General features: G+C 40.6%; 1 protein-coding gene across 1 annotated transcript; it reads right to left on the minus strand.

Moving 5' to 3' along the window:
• Positions 1 to 930: 930 nt before the first annotated feature.
• Positions 931 to 21232, minus strand: LOC149089656 (15-hydroxyprostaglandin dehydrogenase [NAD(+)]-like). Its single transcript, XM_089234143.1, has 7 exons — positions 21046 to 21232; positions 17971 to 18091; positions 17679 to 17785; positions 16599 to 16695; positions 16405 to 16481; positions 2932 to 3077; positions 931 to 2132 (listed from the first exon to the last, which is right to left on the minus strand). Exons 1-7 carry the CDS (start codon positions 21136 to 21138, stop codon positions 2015 to 2017), a joined length of 759 nt encoding a protein of 252 aa, XP_089090269.1. The 5' UTR covers positions 21139 to 21232; the 3' UTR covers positions 931 to 2014.
• Positions 21233 to 21554: the final 322 nt, after the last annotated feature.

Here is a 21554-nt window from a genome sequence, read left to right on the forward strand (position 1 = left end):
CCCGAGATGCCCGGGCATGTAAACATTTCTGCATTTCTTTCGACTACATGCCCGACGAGGGCATATAAAAAAAAACAAAAAAATCAGCGATTTAACCTTTAATAAACTTTCGGTTTTTTTTCCAATTTTTACATCGACGGTAATTCAAGTCTTCATACATAAAACCGTTAAATTGCACAGAAATGCTTTCTTTGTCAGTCATGATAAAAATGTGCAATCGACGTATATTAATCAATTTTCACGGTCCTAACATTTAAGAGCCCGGTGTGGTCTCATTGTGCTTTCATACACTGCAACTGTTCCCATATTCTGGAATCCTCTGCCCTTTGGTTTGCTTGGCTTTCTTATAACTTCAGAGCATCGATGTGCGAACGATAGATGTTTATTGTAGATTACTATTTAACATTTGTGTGTGTCAAAAAGATAAATTATGTTGCCTAGAACATTGATGAATGAGTTCGAATTCTATAAGCTTTCCCGTACCAAATGAATTTTTGTGTATAAGAAAAATTAACATAAAAATATTGCTTGATATAGAAACGTTTTTCGCTAGGTCTTCTACTGCCATCTATCAAATAAAAGCAGAACAATCTGCTGTAATTCGGAAAATAAGATGATTGGTGGTTTTAAACCAATGTGCAGCATACAAATGAACAACATATAGTATATAAAAAACTATATATTTTTTTACTTTTATGCTTGTCGCATTGTTTATAAATTTTTTATTTTTATGCTGCATAAAGTGTAAATTTCATGCGTCAAAAAATATCAGTTACTATCATTTTTTTTTTTTTTCAAAAATGGATTTTGCGTCATACATAAAAACATAGTAACAGGTATTTTTTGGCGGCCAGTATGCAGCATAAGAGTTACCGTTACCGTGAACAGTGAAAGCCGGTGCTCCGTATTACTGTTCATGGTAACGGTAACTTTTATGCTGCATACTGGCCGCCAAAAAATACCTGATACTATGTTTTTATGTATGACGCAAAATCCATTTTTGAAAAAAAATAAATCATAGTAACTGATATTTTTTGACGCATCAAATTTACACTTTTTATGCAGCATAAAAATAAAAAATTTATCATTTCATATCCCTACGTTGTGTAATTTCTTGCTGCATATCGGTTTAAACCAGTGTTTCCCAACCTTTTTTGTCCCATCACCCCCTTCTTCAGAAATTGCTTTGTCCCATCGTCCCCCCCCCCCAACGCAATCTAACCCATAGGATCCTATGTTATACCCGCAGTTTCTACAGCCCCTCTGTAACATTCCATCGCCCTTCAGGAAGCGTAAACGCCCACGTTGGGAATCACTGGTTTAAACTAACAATGATAATATTTCAAGAGTTATGACAGATAGTCTTTTTTTTATTCAATAGGTGGCAACCAAGACCCTAGCTTAATGGTGTTTCTCGCATTTATAGTAGCAAGTGTAAATGCAAAATATTTATACAGTTCTTTATAAAATTTCTTTATAAATATTAAATATTTATACAGAAGGTTAGGCAATTTTCCTTTCTAAATTTTTTTCGAAATTTCTTCGGAACTAGAACACCGATATCGTTTATTGTAGACTCTTCCGAAATCTGGTGGAATATAAAAGCTTTTGGTAAGCTTTTGACTGACTTTTTAGTTGGAAAGGTGTTTGCTGAATTGGCTGTTACAGATTTTGGTGGCAATTCGATTTTGCACTAAGCTCATCTTTTAGCGCTTGTAGCTCGCCATTAATCCCAGATATTCTGATGGGTATGATGTTGTCACCATAAAGGATATTTTTGCTTTTTCGAAATATCTAGGTCTCTTTCAGGAAGTTAACAATTTTTTTTCCTTTTTTCTCTTCAAATTTGATGCATTTTTTTTCTATCCATTATAACTCTAAAATGGTAAGGGATGGAACAGAGTTGCTGTGGTGGTGGTTTATGTTTCACATCGTTTTGTCTATCACCTCTTTCGTTTGGCAGATTAGGTGACGTTCACCCTGTATACTCATGAGTTTAATGATAAATTTACATTCATATAGTTGGATCAATTTCGAGGTACTGCGGGATGCCATCTTCGTAAATACGCATTAGTGCACCGTTTTTTCCGTCTTCCAGCACCTTGATCATCGCTCCGGCCACGACGGATGCACTGTACGGTGTGAAAAAAAAAACGATTACTAAGCTCTTGCACAGGTTATTCACTTTTCTGTATGATGATTGAATCTCGTAAGTTCACGTGTAATATCTTATAATTATTTTTGTTATTATTCTCGTATAATAAAGTCCGTCGTGGTCCGTCCAGCCCCATTGGCGATATGCGAAAATTCCCCGGTGGTGATAAAGCATGGATCATGTTCGGTTTGAAAGAAAGAAAGAAGAGTAATATCTTATATAATATTACCATGTACTGTAATAACAAGCAATAAAGCCGACGCAAAAGCTTATACATTTTCAAAAGTTAATTTTTTCGATCTTGCGGCTTAAATCCAAGAATTACCAATAACATCTTTTCATGATATTGACATTGAAGAACTCTGATAAAATTTTTTTGATGTAGACTATATCAATTTCCAGCTTATCGTATCGCTTGTCGTACCAGCCCAGTCACACCAGCAGAATTCCGCAGTGTCAAAACTGGTTTTGAGGTGTGACTAAATGATCGATTTAGCGGTTGATTTAAATGATAGATTTTGCGTAGACAAACCAAAAAACCGGTTTTTACGCTATGGAATTCTGGCGTGAAACCGGCTAAAGACGTATTCACGTCAAAATATTTTTTATATATAACGATGTATAATCTAGGAGGTCATGATCGGACAGCTCCCGCTTTCGCCTTGATGCCATGTTATAAGATTGTGCTGCCAGGTTGGGAACCTACAGACAGTCAGCTTCAGCCTACTATAACGCGAATCAATCGTTATTGCCAAAATCATAAGATTAATAGTTACCTTATAGGAGGTGTAGACTCTATAGCCTTCCTCACACCATCGGGATCCAACGTCAAATCCGCGAAACCACGGTACATCTCTGTGTCCACTCCACCTGGGCAGACGGCATTCACCGTGACACCATGCTTCTTATAATGAAATTCGGCCTGAAGCAGAGCAATATCGTAAGGTTATCTCACCCTAATACGATACAGGGTGCATAACTAACAACACGAACTGTAAATTACTGGCAAACCATTGATCCAAGAGGCATACTTTCTGTTAGAAAATGTATCTGAAGAACGTGTACACTTCAGATAAGTCATTCACATTTGTATAGTTATTAAAATTAAAAAAATAATTTATTATATGGACACCCTGTGCTTAAAAACCCAATTAGAAAATTGTTGCCCTGTCTCTCTTGATGCCAACAAAAAATATTCCACGTTTCTAAGTGCATTATTTGCCCAAATATTTAAATTTAAAAAAATGGAGAAAAATTAGGAAAAATGGCATAAATGAGGTGGAAAAGATTCCCCCCCCCAATTTCCCTCCATTTTTTGAATTTAAATATCTCATAGAATATTGCACTTTGACACGTGAATACGTTTTTTCTTATTTGGCCTGAGGAGAGACGAGTCAAAACCTTTTTAATTGGGATTTTGAGCACAAGGTGTCCGTATTAAAAAGTTAGTTTTTTATTATAATGACTATGCATTCTTTTGCAATATTAATTCTTCATCTGAGGTCCACACGTTATTTGCATACTTTATCTAATTGGAGGTATGCCTCTAGGACCATCGGTTTGATAGTAATTTGCGGTTCGTGATGTTGGCTATGAACTCTGTATATCGCTATACATAAATAACTAGAGACAGAAAATTTAGATGCTAAAAATTGTAAAAATAGGCAGGCAAGAAAGAAACAAAAAAATTCTTTAAATAGGCACTAAAAAAAGTATTCATAATAAATAGGGGGAAAAAAACTAAAGAAAATTAAGATATTAAGGGTCCAAAAACCTGGCTAAGAAATAAGCTGCACGGCTTTTTACAGCGCCATCTATTATCAAGATTTTTTGAATTTGGTTTTGCTTTTCATCAGTGCTTTCTCAGATAAATTTTACAGTTTGAAAAGAATGTAAAATGAAAAAATCTAAAAAATTTTAAAATATAATATTTTTTACTCAACAGTTATTTCATGCATCCAATTGCTGATTTGATATACATGTTGAAACCAGTTCCGACATTTGTGAATCGAATCCAGATGCGTCGAACCAATATATATGATATGTTAATCATTTGACTGAGAGAAGCTGTAAAAACTAATTATCGTATTCTTAGCGTTAGCTGGCATGCCGGGAAACAGCGAGGGAAACCAACAGGCCAGAAATACCAGTATTTTCCTATATGCCGAGAAATTCGAGTCACATAATATAAATGATGACTGATGTAACATATTTTATATAAGATTGCCATACATTGTTAATATTGTCCTGTGCTTATGTTAGTAATAACATGGTGAAAAAAATTTAAGGACAACCGAAAAATTGTCATATCTCAAAAAACTTGTGGATTTAAATATATGTAAATTTTAGAACGACAAGTGAAACCAAACATATCCCAGTGAAAATAATTTTGATGAGTGTTTTACTGCTCAAGAAAAAAATTGTCGAAACCTGAAAAAAAAGTATAAGGACGCGCGTTTTTTCTGACGTTGGGGAAAGAAATTTGCATTTTTTCTCAAGTTGGCTTAACAGCTCTGAGACTGTTGATCAGTTGTACGCTAGGGAATCGAATTTATTTCTGAAACTGCGAAGATGGACTAAGCCAATATATTCATTGGACACTGAAAAAGAAAAATGCACTTGCTCTCAGAGAAACTGCTATGCCTAGTTGAGAAATTTCAAGAGAAATTGAAAGATTGAAGAATGGTGGTTAAAGTTTTATAAATGGTCCCGAAAATCATGGTCTGTCCGACTTGTACAAGAAGGCTTCTGTGAATATGACTTTTCAGTTTTCAACGTGGGAAAAAAAAAACTTCTACGTAATTCAGAAGAAATATAACTTGCCTTGCACACATTAAACTAAAATAATTGAACTTCCTAATGTGATAAAAAAAATTCTAATCTCTAGTATGCAAAAGCCGAAATGAAAACCTATCTCACCTTATAAAACAACACAGAGAAAAGCGATATGAATTCGCCAAACATTATGTATCTTTCGGTGCTAAGTGGAATGAGGATGTTTTCTCTTGATGCGAAGAAATTTAGATAGACTCGATGGTTTAAAATATTCATTTGATCATTTTTTGTTGCACCGCGGTCATTTTTCTACACACGAGAGCTAATTAGACAGGACCTACAATTTTCTGCCGATTCCGAACGGCAGGCTTGTTTTTGTACTCATCGAGAGGTTCGCGCGCTAACCCCTCGAGAGGAACTCCCTGCGGTAGCAATTTTTTGCTGTGGTCAAGTCGCCGTTTTTTGTTGTACCCCTGTGTCAGGAAAGTTTTCTGACGAGGATGAACCGGGTATCGAACTCGCGACACCTCTAAACATCCTTTGGTACTTTAGGCGAGTATCTTATCGACCGGACTACCGAGACCCGATTTTAAATATTATTGATCGATGCAATGACAGAGCCCTATTTTTAAAATATTGGTATATCGAGACAGTTTCAGCAGAATTTCTATTATCTGAGGCACCCCGCCCCCATAACTTTTAGGCAATTTTTGTTCCAACGGGACAATGCTCTTGCACATGATTAAAAGTCTAAAAAAGTGGTGGTTAGAAGCCAATTCAGGTAGAGCCTCTCGAGTGTCATTGAGACGTTTCTTTCTTAATCCTGTACAGCAGTGGATTTGGGGTTTTTCCGCTTGTGGGCTACATGAATTCTGACACCTTCAACAACCTGTGTTGCATTTTGTTTTGATTCGTGAATCGTGAAGGGTATAGAAAGGGTACGCTGTGCGAATAAAAAAGTTATCTTATTGCAGTCATCAAACTTGTCTTGGAAGACGAGCTTGTTGACTAACACAACTAGTTATTTATGGCTTGTCTCTATCAGTGACATCCCGAATGATAAATATTATAAAGCAAATAGACGTTTTTCCTGACTAAAACAGATTTATGTGCATAATTTTCTATTGTCGTTATACTTTTTTTGACCTTTACTATAATCTATACAATTTTTTTCCACCACCTTATGTTATTGAACATGTGGTATGTGAAACATGTGGAGAAACAAAACTTCCCAAATTCAATTCATTCCCAGGTTTTCTTATGCATAATGCAGTAACTGTTTGAACGAAAACATTCATGTCTGACACGATGCGGTCAAAGCAAAGTTCGTGTATTAGTAAATAATTATAGCTTATTGTAATGCTGTTTATTATAATTAGAGCATTCTTACAATACTTTAAAATGTGAGTTCAACTGCTTTTTTGATTGCTATATGCAGAGGTGGATTTGGGGTTTTTCCGCTTGTGGGCTACATGAATTCTGACACCTTCAACAATTCTAGTTCAGTTTTCTCTCTTGACCATTCATTCCTCCAATTCGACGCCATTTGTTATAACCCGCTTAGCACCCCCCCCCTCTTGTAAACACGCCTGGATCTCAGAGCCACCCCTTTGGTCACTCACCTGCTTGTATATTCCTTTGGTCACTCACATGCTTGCACATGTTCTAGGTCTTCCTCTTGGTTACTCACATGCTTGCACATGTTCTAGGTCTTACTCTTGGTTACTCACACGCTTGCACATGTTCTAGGTCTTTCTCTTGGTTACTCACATGCTTGCACTCTCTCTGGGTAACTCTTTTGGGCATTCACATGCTTGCACACGTTCTAGGTCATTGCTTTGGTCATTCACATTCTTGCAAAATTTCCATGGCTGTCGTTTAGTCATTCACATCTAGTCCTCTATGTCTAGTCACTGGGCAAAGGCGGATTTAAGGTGGGCTAGACAAATGTATTTCTACCCTTTTATCATTCTACTAATTTTCTCGACTACGCATTCTTCAAATTTGTCGCTCCCTCCGAACTTACCACCTTGGTCTACAGCCAACACCATCTATAGCAGAAGGCTTCCCTGCGAAGAAGGCCCTCGTGACGTCATTGAAGAAGATCTTCTCATCTATAGCCAGTGGATATACGCCATTAGATCACACCATCTTTGCAAAAAATTGTAAAGACGGTGCATGCGTCGGCTTGCCATATCCAATGGTTATAGGTGAGATGACCTTCTTCAGTGTCGTCACGAGTTTCGCGCGGAGGCCTTCAGCTGTAGATGGTGTTGCTACAGCCCACTTAGCTTCCCATTCAGAATTTACGCCATTGGCTATCTGAAAAAGTTATTTGTAGCAGATAAAGAAAATCACTTTTTACTTCCACGTGTTATAACACTAAGTTTTATATTTTAGGCCATTTATGGTTATTTTTTGTTTTTGTTGTTTGTGTAAGGCATTGTGTTGGAAAAGGCATTCTCACGAGAATTAGTGTTAAAAGTTAAACATTATCTTATTTCTAATTAAAGTTAAACATTATCTATAAGTTAAATTTCTAGTTAAACATTATCTAACTTCCGGCCTGTATATTATCATATATCTATTCTATAATATAAAATCACAAACAAACTCGAAAAGGGCCTGTTGCTAAGCAACCGAGTGACGGAAGTCTGTTACGGAAGTGGGTTCGATTCATATATATCGATATTCACATTCATATATCGATATGATATCATATCAATCGGGATCCATTTGACCCATCGGGACCATGTTATGTGCATGTACCAAGAGGCTCCTACATCCTACAGCAGAGCCCTTAGGCTGGAATTTAGATTTCGAGCCCCCAAACCAGCTTTTCAGGGGCCCCTCTGTGATTAATTTATAGTGTGAAAAATCAAAAAGTGATAAGAATCGTTGTGGCCCCTGTCAGCCCTTCCTTTGTGGAGGGGGGGGGAGGTCCATGCCGAGAGGTATATATATGTATAATATACACACACAACAGCAGTGCTCCCAACACAGGGTCGGGGTACCCGGGGAAGATTTCACGTATAAGTAAAAAGTTTTCATTTCCAGGGGCCCTTGATGGATCTCATTGTTTTCTTGCTGCTTTAACGTTGAAAAATTTCGATAGCGGAAGCAAAAGATATATCCAGTCTGGGGCCCCACCAAAAGTAAGCGAATTGGTGTCCCGGGTAATTGGTTGGGGGGTCCTGGATTTTATTCGTTGGTAAAACGAATACAAATGAAAATTTTTCATGGCACTCGCTCCGGGGGATGACCGACAAGCTTCCAAGTCGGGGCCCATGTTTACAGGTTTCATTTTGGGGGCCCTGGATGAATCTCATTCTTTTCTGTTGTAGAATTTGCAACAGCGGAAGCCCGAGATAAAGCCAGTCTGGGGCCCCACCAAAAGTATGCGAATTGGTGTCCCGGGTAATTTTTTGGGGGCCCTGGATTTTATTCGTTCGTAAAACGAATACAAATGAAAATTTTTCATGGCACTCGCACCGGGGGATGACCGACAAGCTTCCAAGTCGGGGGCCCCATGTTTACAGGTTTCATTTTGGGACCCTGGATTTTATTCGTTGGTAAAACGAATACAAATGAAAATTTTTCATGGCACTCGCACCGGGGGATGACCGACAAGCTTCCAAGTCGGGGGGCCCCATGTTTACAGGTTTGATTTTGGGGGCCCTGGATGAATCTCATTCTTTTCTGTTGTAGAATTTGCCACAGCCGAAACCCGAGATATAGCCAGTCTAGGGCCCCACTAAAAATCTGCGTATTGTGTCCCCGCTACTGGATGTGGGGCCCTGGATTTTATTCGTTGTAAAATTGATAAAAATGAAAAATTCTCACAGGGGGGTGTCCGACAAGCTTGCAGGTCAGGGCTTCATGGAAATGTTGGCAGGTTGTAATTCGGTGGCCCTGAATGTATCTCATTGATTTTTGTGGTTTAACATTGTAAAATTTGCAACACATCGGTAGCCCAAGATATATCCAGTGTGGGGCCCCACTGAAATTCAGCGAATTGAATCTGGGGACCCCCATGGGGAAGTTTTCTGGGGATACTTGATGAATCTCATTTGTTTTTTGTTGCTTTATTATTATTTTCATTAAAATTCGCTTCTTCAGTAGGCTGGTGCTTTCACACGTCCCTTTCCCCTTTTCCATAGCACGCTGAGGAAGTGGGACGAAATAAACAAGATATGTCCGGGAGAGAAGTGGGGGGGGGGTTGGCCGCCAAAGGCGGCAGGGGGGCAGAGCCCCCCTAGTATATATATATATCTATTCTATAATATAAAATCACAAAGAAACTCGAAAAGGGCCTGTTGCTAAGCAACCGAGTGACGGAAGTGGGTGAAATTTTTGAGTGACGGAAATCTGTTACGGAAGTCGGTTTCGATTCATATATCGATATTCACATTCATATATCGTACATTCATATATCGATATGATATCATATGTCAATATTGGGTCGATATTCACATATCGGGACCCATTTGACCCATCGGGACCATGTTATGTGCATGTACCAAGAGGCTCCTACATCCTACAGCAGAGCCCTTAGGCTGCAATTTAGATTTCGAGCCCCCAAACCAGCTTTTCAGGGGCCCCTCTGTGATTAATTTATAGTGTGAAAAATCAAAAAGTGATAAGAATCGTTGTGGCCCCTGTCAGCCCTTCCTTTGTGGAGGGGGGGGGAGGTCCATGCCGAGAGGTATATATATGTATAATATACACACACAACAGCAGTGCTCCCAACACAGGGTCGGGGTACCCGGGGAAGATTTCACGTATAAGTAAAAAGTTTTCATTTCCAGGGGCCCTTGATGGATCTCATTGTTTTCTTGCTGCTTTAACGTTGAAAAATTTCGATAGCGGAAGCAAAAGATATATCCAGTCTGGGGCCCCACCAAAAGTAAGCGAATTGGTGTCCCGGGTAATTGGTTGGGGGGTCCTGGATTTTATTCGTTGGTAAAACGAATACAAATGAAAATTTTTCATGGCACTCGCTCCGGGGGATGACCGACAAGCTTCCAAGTCGGGGGCCCCATGTTTACAGGTTTCATTTTGGGGGCCCTGGATGAATCTCATTCTTTTCTGTTGTAGAATTTGCAACAGCGGAAGCCCGAGATAAAGCCAGTCTGGGGCTCCACCAAAAGTATGCGAATTGGTGTCCCGGGTAATTTTTTGGGGGCCCTGTATTTTATTCGTTCGTAAAACGAATACAAATGAAAATTTTTCATGGCACTCGCACCGGGGGATGACCGACAAGCTTCCAAGTCGGGGGCCCCATGTTTACAGGTTTCATTTTGGGGCCCTGGATTTTATTCGTTGGTAAAACGAATACAAATGAAAATTTTTCATGGCACTCGCACCGGGGGATGACCGACAAGCTTCCAAGTCGGGGGGGCCCCATGTTTACAGGTTTGATTTTGGGGGCCCTGGATGAATCTCATTCTTTTCTGTTGTAGAATTTGCAACAGCCGAAGCCCGAGATAAAGCCAGTCTGGGGCCCCACCAAAAGTATGCGAATTGGTGTCCCGGGTAATTGGTTGGGGGCCCTGGATTTTATTCGTTGGTAAAACGAATACAAATGAAAATTTTTCATGGCACTCGCTCCGGGGGATGACCGACAAGCTTCCAAGTCGGGGCCCATGTTTACAGGTTTCATTTTGGGGGCCCTGGATGAATCTCATTCTTTTCTGTTGTAGAATTTGCAACAGCGGAAGCCCGAGATAAAGCCAGTCTGGGGCCCCACCAAAAGTATGCGAATTGGTGTCCCGGGTAATTTTTTGGGGGCCCTGGATGTTATTCGTTCGTAAAACGAATACAAATGAAAATTTTTCATGGCACTCGCACCGGGGGATGACCGACAAGCTTCCAAGTCGGGGGCCCCATGTTTACAGGTTTCATTTTGGGACCCTGGATTTTATTCGTTGGTAAAACGAATACAAATGAAAATTTTTCATGGCACTCGCACCGGGGGATGACCGACAAGCTTCCAAGTCGGGGGGCCCCATGTTTACAGGTTTGATTTTGGGGGCCCTGGATGAATCTCATTCTTTTCTGTTGTAGAATTTGCCACAGCCGAAACCCGAGATATAGCCAGTCTGGGGCCCCACTAAAAATCTGCGTATTGTGTCCCCGCTACTGGATGTGGGGCCCTGGATTTTATTCGTTGTAAAATTGATAAATTCTCACAGGGGGGTGTCCGACAAGCTTGCAGGTCAGGGCTTCATGGAAATGTTGGCAGGTTGTAATTCGGTGGCCCTGAATGTATCTCATTGATTTTTGTGGTTTAACATTGTAAAATTTGCAACACATCGGTAGCCCAAGATATATCCAGTGTGGGGCCCCACTGAAATTCAGCGAATTGAATCTGGGGACCCCCATGGGGAAGTTTTCTGGGGATACTTGATGAATCTCATTTGTTTTTTGTTGCTTTATTATTATTTTCATTAAAATTCGCTTCTTCAGTAGGCTGGTGCTTTCACACGTCCCTTTCCCCTTTTCCATAGCACGCTGAGGAAGTGGGACGAAATAAACAAGATATGTCCGGGAGAGAAGTGGGGGGGGGGGTTGGCCGCCAAAGGCGGCAGGGGGGCAGAGCCCCCCTAGTATATATATATATCTATTCTATAATATAAAATCACAAAGAAACTCGAAAAGGGCCTGTTGCTAAGCAACCGAGTGACGGAAGTGGGTGAAATTTTTGAGTGACGGAAATCTGTTACGGAAGTCGGTTTCGATTCATATATCGATATTCACATTCATATATCGTACATTCATATATCGATATGATATCATATGTCAATATTGGGTCGATATTCACATATCGGGACCATGTTATGTGCATGTACCAAGAGGCTCCTACATCCTACAGCAGAGCCCTTAGGCTGCAATTTAGATTTCGAGCCCCCAAACCAGCTTTTCAGGGGCCCCTCTGTGATTAATTTATAGTGTGAAAAATCAAAAAGTGATAAGAATCGTTGTGGCCCCTGTCAGCCCTTCCTTTGTGGAGGGGGGAGGTCCATGCCGAGAGGTATATATATGTATAATATACACACACAACAGCGGTGCTCCCAACACAGGGTCGGGGTACCCGGGGAAGATTTCACGTATAAGTAAAAAGTTTTCATTTCCAGGGGCCCTTGATGGATCTCATTGTTTTCTTGCTGCTTTAACGTTGAAAAATTTCGATAGCGGAAGCAAAAGATATATCCAGTCTGGGGCCCCACCAAAAGTATGCGAATTGGTGTCCCGGGTAATTGGTTGGGGGGGTCCTGGATTTTATTCGTTGGTAAAACGAATACAAATGAAAATTTTTCATAGCACTCGCACCGGGGGATGACCGACAAGCTTCCAAGTCGGGGGCCCTATGTTTACAGGTTTCATTTTTTGGGCCCTGGATGAATCTCATTCTTTTCTGTTGTAGAATATGCAACAGCCGAAGCCCGAGATAAAGCCAGTCTGGGGCCCCACCAAAAGTATGCGAATTGGTGTCCCGGGTAATTGGTTGGGGGCCCTGGATTTCATTCGTTGGTAAAACGAATACAAATGAAAATTTTTCATGGCACTCGCTCCGGGGGATGACCGACAAGCTTCCAAGTCGGGGCCCATGTTACAGGTTTCATTTTGGGGCCCTGGATTTTAATTGTTGCTAAAACGAATACAAATGAAAATTTTTCATGGCACTCGCTCCGGGGGATGACCGACTTGCTTCCAAGTCGGGGGCCCCATGTTTACAGGTTTCATTTTGGGGCCCTGGACGAATCTCATTCTTTTCTGTTGTAGAATTCGCAACAGCGGAAGCCCGAGATAAAGCCAGTCTGGGGCCCCACCAAAAGTATGCGAATTGGTGTCCCGGGTAATTTTTTGGGGGCCCTGTATTTTATTCGTTCGTAAAACGAATACAAATGAAAATTTTTCATGGCACTCGCACCGGGGGATGACCGACAAGCTTCCAAGTCGGGGGCCCCATGTTTACAGGTTTCATTTTGGGGCCCTGGATTTTATTCGTTGGTAAAACGAATACAAATGAAAATTTTTCATGGCACTCGCACCGAGGGATGACCGACAAGCTTCCAAGTCGGGGGGCCCCATGTTTACAGGTTTGATTTTGGGGGCCCTGGATGAATCTCATTCTTTTCTGTTGTAGAATTTGCAACAGCCGAAGCCCGAGATAAAGCCAGTCTGGGGCCCCACCAAAAGTATGCGAATTGGTGTCCCGGGTAATTGGTTGGGGGCCCTGGATTTTATTCGTTGGTAAAACGAATACAAATGAAAATTTTTCATGGCACTCGCTCCGGGGGATGACCGACAAGCTTCCAAGTCGGGGCCCATGTTTACAGGTTTCATTTTGGGGGCCCTGGATGAATCTCATTCTTTTCTGTTGTAGAATTTGCAACAGCGGAAGCCCGAGATAAAGCCAGTCTGGGGCCCCACCAAAAGTATGCGAATTGGTGTTCCGGGTAATTTTTTGGGGGCCCTGGATTTTATTCGTTCGTAAAACGAATACAAATGAAAATTTTTCATGGCACTCGCACCGGGGGATGACCGACAAGCTTCCAAGTCGGGGGCCCCATGTTTACAGGTTTCATTTTGGGACCCTGGATTTTATTCGTTGGTAAAACGAATACAAATGAAAATTTTTCATGGCACTCGCACCGGGGGATGACCGACAAGCTTCCAAGTCGGGGGGCCCCATGTTTACAGGTTTGATTTTGGGGGCCCTGGATGAATCTCATTCTTTTCTGTTGTAGAATTTGCCACAGCCGAAACCCGAGATATAGCCAGTCTGGGGCCCCACTAAAAATCTGCGTATTGTGTCCCCGCTACTGGATGTGGGGCCCTGGATTTTATTCGTTGTAAAATTGATAAAAATGAAAAATTCTCACAGGGGGGTGTCCGACAAGCTTGCAGGTCAGGGCTTCATGGAAATGTTGGCAGGTTGTAATTCGGTGCCCCTGAATGTATCTCATTGATTTTTGTGGTTTAACATTGTAAAATTTGCAACACATCGGTAGCCCAAGATATATCCAGTGTGGGGCCCCACTGAAATTCAGCGAATTGAATCTGGGGACCCCCATGGGGAAGTTTTCTGGGGATACTTGATGAATCTCATTTGTTTTTTGTTGCTTTATTATTATTTTCATTAAAATTCGCTTCTTCAGTAGGCTGGTGCTTTCACACGTCCCTTTCCCCTTTTCCATAGCACGCTGAGGAAGTGGGACGAAATAAACAAGATATGTCCGGGAGAGAAGTGGGGGGGGGGGGGTTGGCCGCCAAAGGCGGCAGGGGGGCAGAGCCCCCCTAGTATATATATATATCTATTCTATAATATAAAATCACAAAGAAACTCGAAAAGGGCCTGTTGCTAAGCAACCGAGTGACGGAAGTGGGTGAAATTTTTGAGTGACGGAAATCTGTTACGGAAGTCGGTTTCGATTCATATATCGATATTCACATTCATATATCGTACATTCATATATCGATATGATATCATATGTCAATATTGGGTCGATATTCACATATCGGGACCCATTTGACCCATCGGGACCATGTTATGTGCATGTACCAAGAGGCTCCTACATCCTACAGCAGAGCCCTTAGGCTGCAATTTAGATTTCGAGCCCCCAAACCAGCTTTTCAGGGGCCCCTCTGTGATTAATTTATAGTGTGAAAAATCAAAAAGTGATAAGAATCGTTGTGGCCCCTGTCAGCCCTTCCTTTGTGGAGGGGGGAGGTCCATGCCGAGAGGTATATATATGTATAATATACACACACAACAGCGGTGCTCCCAACACAGGGTCGGGGTACCCGGGGAAGATTTCACGTATAAGTAAAAAGTTTTCATTTCCAGGGGCCCTTGATGGATCTCATTGTTTTCTTGCTGCGTTAACGTTGAAAAATTTCGATAGCGGAAGCAAAAGATATATCCAGTCTGGGGCCCCACCAAAAGTATGCGAATTGGTGTCCCGGGTAATTGGTTGGGGGGGTCCTGGATTTTATTCGTTGGTAAAACGAATACAAATGAAAATTTTTCATAGCACTCGCACCGGGGGATGACCGACAAGCTTCCAAGTCGGGGGCCCTATGTTTACAGGTTTCATTTTGGAGGCCCTGGATGAATCTCATTCTTTTCTGTTGTAGAATATGCAACAGCGGAAGCCCGAGATAAAGCCAGTCTGGGGCCCCACCAAAAGTATGCGAATTGGTGTCCCGGGTAATTGGTTGGGGGCCCTGGATTTTATTCATTGGTAAAACGAATACAAATGGAAATTTTTCATGGCACTCGCTCCGGGGGATGACCGACAAGCTTCCAAGTCGGGGGGCCCTATGTTTACAGGTTTCATTTTGGGGGCCCTGGATTTTATTCGTTGGTAAAACGAATACAAATGAAAATTTTTCATGGCACTCGCTCCGGGGGATGACCGACAAGCTTCCAAGTCGGGGGCCCTATGTTTACAGGTTTCATTTTGGGGGCCCTGGATGAATCTCATTCTTTTCTGTTGTAGAATTTGCAACAGCCGAAGCCCGAGATAAAGCCAGTCTGGGGTCCCACCAAAAGTATGCGAATTGGTGTCCCGGGTAATTGGTTGGGGGCCCTGGATTTTATTCGTTGTTAAAACGAATACAAATGAAAATTTTTCATGGCACTCGCACCGGGGGATGACCGACAAGCTTCCAAGTCGGGGGCCCCATGTTTACAGGTTTCATTTTGGGACCCTGGATTTTATTCGTTGGTAAAACGAATACAAATGAAAATTTTTCATGGCACTCGCACCGGGGGATGACCGACAAGCTTCCAAGTCGGGGGGCCCCATGTTTACAGGTTTGATTTTGGGGGCCCTGGATGAATCTCATTCTTTTCTGTTGTAGAATTTGCCACAGCCGAAACCCGAGATATAGCCAGTCTGGGGCCCCACTAAAAATCTGCGTATTGTGTCCCCGCTACTGGATGTGGGGCCCTGGATTTTATTCGTTGTAAAATTGATAAAAATGAAAAATTCTCACAGGGGGGTGTCCGACAAGCTTGCAGGTCAGGGCTTCATGGAAATGTTGGCAGGTTGTAATTCGGTGCCCCTGAATGTATCTCATTGATTTTTGTGGTTTAACATTGTAAAATTTGCAACACATCGGTAGCCCAAGATATATCCAGTGTGGGGCCCCACTGAAATTCAGCGAATTGAATCTGGGGACCCCCATGGGGAAGTTTTCTGGGGATACTTGATGAATCTCATTTGTTTTTTGTTGCTTTATTATTATTTTCATTAAAATTCGCTTCTTCTGTAGGCTGGTGCTTTCACACGTCCCTTTCCCCTTTTCCATAGCACGCTGATGAAGTGGGACGAAATAAACAAGATATGTCCGGGAGTGAAGTGGGGGGGGGGGGGGTTGGCCGCCAAAGGCGGCAGGGGGGCAGAGCCCCCCTAGTATATATATATATATATAAAATTAAAAAAAAACTGAATAAAACTCACGCCAAAACATCTAGTGGCTCCAACCACAGCGAATTTGCTGGCGGAATAAGCCGGAAGTGCGTGACTTCCCTGGACACCTGTTTGAATGATTACGTTAATATTATTATTATTACGTGCAAGCATTTTCAAAAATATGCATTTATACAAAAATAGCAACCTTAAGTAAATTGCTCATAAATACACTGGAACAGTACCTGCAATAGACGCTGTGTTGATAACGTAACCACCGTTATAGCCTTGATCTTTGCCCATATATTTGAATGCTAGGTTGATCCCGTGAATTGTTCCTACCTGTAAGTGTATTTGAATAAGTAATGAGTGAGTTTTGAACAAGAAGGAATATGACAAAAGAATCAGGGCCGTCTTAAAGCATGGTCTTCCCCAGGAATGAGGCATACACAGAAGCGGAATTACGATTTTGCCGTCCTTCTCCCAATTCTAGTCCAAGGCTGTGCTCATAGCGGAGCGAAGAAGTACGAGTTTACAAAATTTGCGACCAGGAAGAAAAAATAAATAGGGTGTAAAAAGAGTTGTCCCCTCACATAGTGAAAGAGGAGGAGGATCGTCCAACGATTCCTGCGTCGTCACGCGGGTTAAAGAAAGGTATTAAAAAATCTTGTTTCACACATAAATCGCAAAATGCTTCAGGCAACCGCTTGCCGGGCTCATTCGATGATTTCGAAGGAACGCCCTTGATGGGGAGAAGATATTGGGGAGGCGGGTCTAATAGTTTCAGTAAGTTTAGCTCGAACCGGTTCCCACCCCCAACTCCAGAAAAAAAATATCTCGCCACGGTAACGATACAACATTTAAACTGCCAGAGAGGGCCTCAGAATAATTTGGCCCGAGGGTGCATGATGATCCTAAGACGACCCTATGTACAATTAGAAAATGATGCTAGATTGGACAGGGGGCGCTCTGATGCTGCTATTATTAAACCGCACATGCGCCTAGTAAACATTCCTTAGGAGAATTTTTAACGAATTGATGCATGCTGGAAAGTTTTGTGTACATAACGTTTTCATGATGTCAGAGTTTGTGTTCTACTTGCACTACAATCTCTCTCTCCCATATTGGAAGTGAAAATGGTAGATGCTTGCATTTTCGTGTATATGTAAGTATGGCGTTGAAGGTTTGCCTGCTCTTATTGGCGAGAATTTTTCAATTGGAGAACCAGATGGCATTCGCACCTCGAACCACAAAAAGCAGGCTTCTGTGGAGACGGCCCTGAGAAAAATAACTTAGATTGCCGTTGAAGAGTTCTTTCCGCTTACTGTATTCACAGCAATGGCTCTCTCCCAATTGTATTCACTGAAGTATCCTGCGTTGTTTATCAGAATGTCTAGTCTACCATAAGTGGATAACGTTTCCTTTACTGCCTCTGAAAAGAAAAGTAAATGCTTAATATGTGTATGTTATATAATATTTTCATGTTATTTCCAAAATATTTTTTGCGACACCCCCATGGTAAGAATTCGTGACAGCCAAGGGTGCCGCGAGACACTAAAATCGATATTTGTGATGGATGACGGCAGCATGACTGTCATAATCGACGAGCAAACTCACTTTCGAAACTTTCACGATTACTAACATCAGTTTTAATGAAGGTGACGTTTCCGTGGTGTTTCTTTGAGAGCTCGTCAGCCGTTTCTTTGCCGGTCGTCTCGTTCAAATCGGCGATACAAACCTGCAATGCATCAATTAACCGATAAATACAGAATGTATAGGATCTGCTATTCAAGATACAGTATAGATAGGGTGTCCCATAAATTAGTGAATATGTAGTTTAAAATTTCATAAAAATTGAAGGAATTGGTATATGTATTTGAATGCGATTAAAGAAAAGCAGATTTTTTTGATACAGAAAAGTAACGCAAATGTTCGTGTCAATAGGTAGTGCTGCACTCCACTCTAGCAGTTGTGTTTGGACCTGAATGTTTCTTCCATCTCTTCCGTGTCCGAAACGTTCGTAAAGCTTCGGATGGATATCGTTGGCTGAGGTAAAACAGTGCTTCATCCACCAATGTCAACACAATAAAAAAAACTTGTGTAAGCGCTAGTAACAGGAAAATTCAGAAATGAACACCCAACATTTCATAGGACTCTGATTTGCATGTTTACAATGATTTGCTTTTATGTGTAGCACCCTCTATTGACAAACATTGGAACTAATTATTTTTCCCTGTGCTGGGGCACCGTGTATGTCATTAATTTATTGCGCACATGTACATACTGTTCTTCAAAAATTTATATCAGTAATATCCAGAACATAGCAACTTTCTACAATATCTGTAATATCTGTAAACATGTATATACGTTTGTTTCAAAAAATTAGAACATCCCAGAAATTTACGGGTGCAGTTGGTTCATGAAATGCTGAAGTTAAAATGCCCAAATTTTAAGGGCGGAAGTTATTTGAATTTCCATCTTCTCAGACATTCTTCTAGACTAAATCGGTGGTAAAAAAAAAAATTGTATAAAGTAGATTTAATGTGTCCTGAAATGTCAAATTACTTTTTAATTTGAAAATATTAGAGCATCTGACTAAAAACAGTGAGTTACATGAATATTTTCACGCAGAAGGACATCGAATTGATCGAATAAATGTTTCATGTCCTCCATGGTTATGTGTGTTGAATCTTCGCACATTAAAGCTATAAAAACGGGACGTTTCTGCAAACGGAAAATTACATGTGCATTAACTTGGACAGTATGATATCGAACGAACACATTGTATTGTGGCCATCTTTGGCCTTGACTACGGATCCTATGCATAAAGACATTGAATTGATAAGTCTCTAGCACAGATCTGGATTGGACCTCAATATATTCCATCGTCGCTATTGTAGAGCCGATAGCAGCTGGTTTGATATTGATCAGACTTTTTTTAGCACGACTCCACAATCTCTTGTCTTGATATGATCAGCGTGCAGAACACAATCAGCAGATATCATGAAACCACCGAAATATGGGGATTTTTAATCGATGATGACCGAATTTTTGATCCAAGTACCCAGCTGCTGGGGGGGGGGGGAATAGAAACCAAAATGAATTAGAAGTCTTCTCTGGATGCAGAAGATGTACCTTAGTCTCTCTAAATTTTTTTGATTCCAGAAATTGAAAGTTCTATGAAGATGGAAATTTCATTTGGCATCAAAATTTTGCTTATGTGAGTCTATGTAGCAACGATACAGGCTTTTGAACATGTGAGATGTCTTGATGCATAAAATCCACGGTCAAGGCGAAGGGTGCAGCATCACAGTGCAATGCATTCTTACGAAATCAACACTCGTTTTCTCATACTGTCCAAGCTATTCCACATGCAATTTTGCGTTTGCAGAAATATCCCGTTTTTTCTACCCTTCAAGTGTGAAGACTGAAGTATTCTAGGTTTACATAGCACGTGACCAATGAAGACATTAGACATACAACCCATATTGTATCAAGTCAATGTCCTGATGTCTGATGCATGAAAATATTTAATACAAGTCCGTTTTAAGTAAGTGTTTCAAAACAAGTTTTAGGATATTCTAGTTTTTTGAAACAAAGAGAAAAATGTAATTTGACATTTTATGACGCATTCAATCTATTTTATGCAAATTTTTTTACCACTGATATACTCAAGAAGAACCTCTTAGAAAATGTAAATTTACAATTATACTGTAAATTCGGGCTTTCTAACTTGAATATACTTGCATGTTCCACAAGGGGAAATTTTCTAATCTTCAAACTCATGTTAAAGGGTTTTAATCCGTATGATGCTGTATGCATTGAGATTTCTCAAGCTTTGTTTGGAGAGGAGAATATTGAAGGGCAGAGGGCGTACAGTATTTTGGAGTTTCACCATTCAGTTCTTACAGAAAGAAGGCATCAAGCTTATTGATGTTATCGATAAAGTCAGAGAAAATCTTCAGGCAGGGCCGAAACTGGAGGGGGGGAGCAACTGCCCACGGCGGAAAAATTTACGGGGATGGCAGTTTTACATGGGAACAAAGAACATAGTTATAAAAGTGTCGAATTTTGAAGTGGTGGATGGATGGAAACAAAAACCTAGTTACGGCTGTGCTTCAGGTGTGCTAAAGGTGCGGTAGGCCAATTTGCTACTGTGAAATTCGACAAAATCACTCCCCAAAAAAAAGCAGTGGAAAAATATCTGATATCTTGACACGAATGTCTAAAACTTTTGACATTAAAAAGAATTAACTTCACAGAAAAAACTTTTTTTCAAGTATTCCCATTTAAAGAAACCGATGTTGAGAGAAGTTTACGTCGGTTTTGAACTTCACTTGCAGAAATTTATATATATTTTCTCTTTTAAATTTCCTAAATTCTTTCATAAATTAGAAAATTGTTAGTTGAAAAATTCCATTTGTAGTTTTTGATGTTTAGAATGAATTTACCCGTGACTTTCAATACTATAAAAAGATTTCCCCTACAACTTTAAAACATAATCGGTTTTTAAAGAAATTTGTTTTGTTATTTTAATAGCATTTATTTTCCAGGGCATTTTTTATATAATTTCCTGAGATTTTTTTAGGTCAACAACATCGGGCCTTAGTGATAACAATTCCCAATGAATGATAACATTATCCGTAATTTCAATAAGCGGAGTCTGCTTGCAAAATGGAAGTGTTACAGTACCTTAACCCCTCGTTCCAACAGTGCAATCACGTACGCTTTGCCGATTCCTCTCGCACCACCAGTCACGAGAGCTACCTTCTTATCGAAATCCATTCCTTCGGTTGGCTTCCTGTGAAATTATGGCAGCAAGAAGTTGGATGGAAATAGATAGTCACCGTCAATGTGAAACGCATAAATTAAATCACATATAGCTGCAGTTTTTATTCTCTGCAAGGAAAACGTCACGTGTCCTTCGCAAACAGCGCCGTTTATTTATTTATTTTTATTTTCCGTTTCCTTATTGAAATAAACGTCAAATCGACCTCCAACAAAAATAATTCGTTTGTCGTATCTTTTTTGCCTTCAGAAACGAAACTATTTGCCGACTCATCATATTTTCCTTTTGTTTTTGACTCTTGTCTTTAAATGATGCAAGTCATTTTGAACGCGGGAAAGTAGAAACAAAATTATAGTGCAGTAGAACTTCGATAATTCGACACACGTGGATAACTCGATTACTTCAGTACCGT

The sequence above is a fragment of the Pholcus phalangioides genome, unplaced genomic scaffold, assembly GCF_987345545.1.
Source record: "Pholcus phalangioides strain wild (caught in Gottingen) unplaced genomic scaffold, Ppha-v1.0 ptg000001l_1, whole genome shotgun sequence".
Classification (NCBI taxonomy): Eukaryota; Metazoa; Arthropoda; class Arachnida; order Araneae; family Pholcidae; genus Pholcus; species Pholcus phalangioides.